Raw genomic sequence first — 6,000 nt, forward strand, 5'->3', positions numbered from 1 at the left:
GACAATCGCTGACTTTGTATAATACACAAAAATTATAATATATTAAAATATATTATATAAAGTATATTATAAAATACTCAAAATAAAGTATAATATATGTCACAACATATAACAGATGAATTAAACCTTTGGCTGAGTCTTAATTCTTTAATTACTTTTACGAAAACATAAATTCGCACAAAGGTCCGCAATTTGGTCCTCGGTTATCGTCACTGATAAATCAAAAAAACACGAGACAATCTCTGTCGCGTAATAAAATTACAAAAAAAACACATGAAATACTCAAATTTCGTCGTAATATCTAACAGACGAATGAACTCTCCGACTGAATCTTAATTCTTGAATTACTTTCGCGAAAACATGAATTTGTATAAAGACCCGTAGAGTCTGGTCATCAGTTATCGTCGCGGATAGATCAGAAAAGACACGAGACGATCCCCCCGGCCTCGCTTCTTATTTCTACGCACGTCCGCGCGTTCGAGTTCACGTTCGAATCCGAAGTTGTCATAACTAATTGAATCTTCACGCGCGCGTATACGTATGTTACGTACGTACACACAACGCCGGCCGAGTCGCGATAAACGCTCGGGGCCCGATAGAATCGCTCGCCACAGGATAAACTTGTCCGCGGCTGAAGTTTATTAACGCGCGCGCCGCTGGAAAAGAAATCGACTTTATAAATATTATACGAGAGAGAGAGAGAGAGAGAGAGAGAGAGACACGCTTGTGCAACGACGAACTGGTTTCCGCCGCGAGCGTTGCGTTATCAGCGAACCAGTTACGCCGCTTCCACGCCGATCCGAAAAGATTACCCGCCGACGAAACGAAGACATTTCTCACTTCCTCGAACTCGTACCCTGTCGCCGTGCGCCGAAAACGCTGTCGCGCAAATTAAATCAACCTCTCTCGCGCTGGAAGAGAATTTTTTTCTGCCAGGTTGCAACATTTCCTCAGTTTTAAGTATATTAAATATACCGTAACTCGGGCAAAACAAACGACAGGTTTGTTACTTCTTAATAATAGTAATAATAGTAAAATAATTTAATAATAATTGTAATAATTATTATATAATATTAATATAATAATTTAATTACAATTATTATTAATTACTATTTTATTTACTATTATTTATTACTAATATTAATTATTATTAATTACTATTTTATTTACTATTATTTATTACTAATATTAATTACTATTAATTACTATTATTAATATAATAATTTAATTATAATAATTTAAGTAATAATTAGTCAATAATCCAGCGATATCGTACCGACGAGTTCAAAAGAGAAAGAAAGCGACGGGTTCGGTCACTCGTTATGGTCCGCAATCAGTTGCCAGCGCAAGTGGACCCAATGCATGTATTGTTGCTCACTCGTGAAAAATTTTTTTTATGAAAATTATATTTTAATTACGATATGCTGTAACTGTGATGCTGAGATTGGTCGAGATGCAACTCGGTATTATCTAGATTGAGATTTTTATGAATTTCAAGGGGCGTTCGAACGAAAATGGGGAGAGGATGCATCTATGTGAAAATATGTGAAACCTGGTAGATATTTGATACGGGTAGAACAATTTTGCGTTCATTTCTTTAATTATATTCATAGACTCGTGAAATTGTGTAAATTTAGTTTAGTGATAATACATTGGTAAGATTCGGATGCAATTTGAAAGTGTTGAAAATTTCAAGATCTTCTTTTCTCTTTATTTATCAGAAGCACACACTTTGCTTACAGTCAATTGTTCGTTGTATATTGGTAAAATATTTAGCGAAGCTATTTTTGACGCTACGCGTTTGATTCCAATACTCGCGTCGAAGCTAAAATTTAACTTCCTACCAGCGCAAAGTTTCATTTACAATTTCATCTCTCTGCTTGCGCTGGGAATTCATGTCGAAATACACAGATCACATTTCATCCGTTGATGAAAAACTCTGTCAAACTCGAATCTTCTATTATCGAATGAAGTGTGTCGAATGATAAAATGTCAACTCTATGAAAGCAAACTTTCCCTCGTCTTTCATTCCGTTTCTTTCTCTCCAGCACCGTACCATCAACTTAATCGTTCCCTTAACCAGCGTGAAAACTTAATACTTATACGGGAGGAAAAAGAAGAAGAAGAAGAAGAAGAAAAAATGCGACAACGAAAGCGAACGAGCAAAGAACGAGGAAGAAAAAAGAAGGGGAAAGTAATGAGAGGTTCGATGGAATCTCGACGTTTCCGTCATTTCTGGCAGCAAGCTCGTTCGTGCAGGCTACGTTTATCCACCGCGTGCCAAATTACATTAAAACCCCGTACGTGTCGAGCATGCTCGCTAGATACGTGTATATACACACACACACACACACACACACACATATATATACATATATATACATATATATGTAACCGAGAGCGAGGTGCGTACACAGCTCGCGAAATATAATAAAACCTGTAGACCAGCGAGTTTGGTTGGTTGGCTCGCATGTTTCCCGTAATTTACGCACGAACAAGCGACATATTATTTCGCGTAATCACGCCCCGAACAGTATGAAAAGTTACTTCATGCGGTCTCTATGTTTCGCCGTGCCACCATCGACGGCGGTAAAATGGAAGTGGAGGGAAGAGGGACAGAAGGACGGTTACGCATCGAACTACATAACCAGCTATTGGTCATTTAATTATTGTATCCCGTCTCATAAATTATTCAGTTCCGTAACGTTTCGCCGATCTTCGGGAATTATTTATTGCGCGCACGTGAAGGGGTTAACAAACGCGTCTAATTATTCGTACGGAATAATTTCCGATATTTCTGCGCGATTTACGATCGGCCGATCGCCGATAGCCACGTTCAGGATCTTGCTTCGATCTACTTCCGATTTTTCGTGTCTCGAAATCGTCCGACTCCGCGAGTTTACGCGAACTTACATTGCGTTCGGATTTTTTTAGGGCAAATCTTTTGGGATTTTGGAAGAGGATGAGCACACGTCTGACGAACTGGTTAATTTTAGAAGTATAACATTTAATTATTTTAATTTATATATAGTATATATTTTTATATAACATATATTTATATAATATATAATATGTATCATATTTTTTAATAAATGTATATATATTAATACAATTATTTTCAGATTGATGACTGGATTGATAAACCAATGCTGCCGCATTAAAATTGTTATTTGCCGACGATAAGAAGAATTTTATCACCCAAATAATAAAACTGTCTTACTTGTAAGTCTTATAAGTAATAAATCAAAATTAATTTCTCATCTCATAATTTTCCTTGCAATTCTTTCAGGTAAGTATCAACGATTGTAATTATATTCGTATTATATATTTATGCTATTATATTTGTACGTTGTAACTATTTTTGTACTGTACTGTAATTGTTAATAATCAGACTTGTTCATGTAACTGTAATATTACGTTAGATGTAACGTTACACATACATAATTTCAACCTTCAAATATAAAATGATTTAAATTCAAGATTCAAATTCCACGAGTACGATTTGTTTTTCCATTCAATTGGAAACTACGATTACAAATCTTCGGATTATGAACGTTCGCTGCGTACTTTGGTATCAAGATTGCAAAAGATAACGACTGACGAGCAAGCAATATTCCAACATTCCAAATGAAACGTTCTGCCGAAGAGGACGAAGGAAGGTCCGTGAAGGAGGCCTGGTATCAGAGAAACGTCAACGAACTCGTTGATCGTTCGTCTAATAGGAACTAAAGGGACAAAGAGTATTTAAGCAAGCTGTTTGCTCGAAATGGGTAAACACGAGAGCATTCGTTTAGCAGAGAAATATTTACAGGGTAAATTTTCGAAGGCTGACAGTGCCTACCTATTCAACTGGGGCTGGTGCATCGGATCCGAACAGGGAAACGAGCAACGTTTTCGATCGTAAAGGTGTACTAATATTGCCAAGAAGAGAAGAAAGCCATAATACAGGCTTGTTTTAGAAGAATTAAGTCAGACTGGAAAATCGATATAAATTGATTTAGGTTTCTTAGAAATCTATTGTCTTATCTTGGATATTCGTGATCAAAGTTTCGTGATCGAACGTCAATCAACGTCGTGATCATCTGTTGTTGTTATCCTAAACGATTGGCATCGATGTTTTAATTTCACTGCTTTTTCGACGAATTATGTCAGGGCAATCAAACAGTCCGGTCGACTTGTACAAAATCGCCGTCAGAGGTTACGTTACATCCTTGCAGATGTTGCATTACGTTGCAGAATTACGGTAGAGCATTACCGTGTGAATTCTCGAGAGAGTAACCTATGTGATCGCAAATTATACAGTTCGCTGCTTACTCATCATCGATCGGAATCGTTTCGTTATTGACATAATTTTCAAAGTATTTAAAATAATACTTGTGGGTCTGTCGTAGATTTTTACCAAGTGTTACAAGAAACGCGAATTAGAGAACGGTTCCTTATTCATTTTCAAATTTGTCGATAAGTTGCGTTAGTTGTAAATCGTTTCAGAGAAAATGTATCTAGTATTCTGAAAAATTTTAAGATCGTATTATCCTAAATAACAATTGAAGAATGTTCATTTTCAACATTTCCCTTGAAATAATATTCGCTTTTCCAGTGTTTTTCAAACAATATCAATTACATCCTGAAAAGTCTGTCGTCAACCTCGAACTGTCGTCAAAAATTATTTCCAACGAATTCTAAAATAAGATTTCAATGTCCGACATAATCCCTTAAACAGCAATTACTTTTCGTTTTCATTGCAAAATCTGCTTGTGAATCGTACAATCCAAAACAAAATGATACGACAGTGTAACAGTGTAATTATCCTAGTTTTCGATAAATCTCCGCCCCAATCCCATCCTCAATAGCAGAATCGATCGTTGGACTAACCTGTAGTAAGGGAATCCCTGATGAACGTGAAGGTCCATGGGCATGGCAGGGTGAGTAGGGCCATGGTGTGCCGGCGCGGGGGTGTACTCACCGGCCGCGGAAAGGGGTGGCTGCATCATGCTCGCAGCGGCGGCCGCATGGTGGCCAGCGAGCATCGCCCCCCAATGGAAACCCGGTGCACCGGGCATAGCCGACGGATGTTCCAGTTCGAGGCCGCGGTGACTCGTCGAGGGTAACGCGCTACTTCCGGCCGATCCACCGGCTCCTCCAGCAGCACCGCTTCCGGCGACGCCGCCGCCGCGGTGCATTAGCCAGCCCTCCACCACGAACGTCGATCTTGTCCGTCTCGTTGAAACACACGTGGATCACACCCGGCAATAATGTTTCTACCACGTTAGAAAATTACACACTCTCCGTATCCCTTTCCCCTTGAGAAACCGACCGAAACGAGCGAAACCTTCCCTCTACCCCCTTTCCTACGTATAACGATACCTTCACCAGGAAGAACAAGAAAACCAACTCTCACCCTCCGGGCGATTATACGATCTAACGATCTAAAGGATAGACAGAATCACTTGACACACTGTCGACACATGATCGGTCCCCATGCACGACGCGAGCCGGCGGCCTCTCCGCGAGCCTGCCACCGGCTCCGGAACACGGCTCACCGGACACTCTCGCGATCCACTATCGTGGAGAATGCGGCGGACGTCGAGGCGCGTGGTAGTCGCACTTGGTAGCGCGTTCGTCTCCCTGGTGACGATCGGCGTCGTCGTCGTCGGCGGCGCGGTCCTCGCCGGATGTTCACGATTACGCGGGGGAGACAGGTGTTCCCGTGGGTTCCTCTCGCGAGCCGCTGCAGCTGGACGGACCCGGAGAGTGGCGCAGCCTTTAGCTCGGCCATGAATGACGCGCCGTACCTCGAGCCACTTCGCGGAGGCGGGGCCTACTCGCGCCCACGTGACACCTACCGCCTCCACCGCCTCTTTCCCCAACACCGTGCCACCACCGCCGCCCAGACCTCCCCTACCTAACCGCGACCTGCGTTCTCTCCCACCTCGACAACGCTGTGTCACCACCACCGCCGCCGCCGCCGCCGCCGAGCGATCCCAACCACCGCCGCCAAAG

General features: G+C 41.4%; 1 protein-coding gene across 4 annotated transcripts in view; it reads right to left on the reverse strand.

Moving 5' to 3' along the window:
• The window catches only part of LOC122531340 (protein trachealess), a 282,905-nt gene extending 277,130 nt beyond the window's left edge, over window positions 1-5,775 (reverse strand). For all 4 annotated transcript variants that reach the window (XM_043659164.1, XM_043659163.1, XM_043659162.1 and 1 more), the window contains exon 1: window positions 4,873-5,775. In XM_043659164.1, the coding sequence (XP_043515099.1) occupies window positions 4,873-5,180 (308 nt within the window). In that variant the 5' untranslated portion in view covers window positions 5,181-5,775. The remainder of the gene's footprint in view (window positions 1-4,872) is intronic.
• Window positions 5,776-6,000: the final 225 nt, after the last annotated feature.

Source organism: Frieseomelitta varia, unplaced genomic scaffold, assembly GCF_011392965.1.
Source record: "Frieseomelitta varia isolate USP_RPSP 00005682 unplaced genomic scaffold, Fvar_1.2 scaffold_392, whole genome shotgun sequence".
In the NCBI taxonomy this organism is placed as follows: Eukaryota; Metazoa; Arthropoda; class Insecta; order Hymenoptera; family Apidae; genus Frieseomelitta; species Frieseomelitta varia.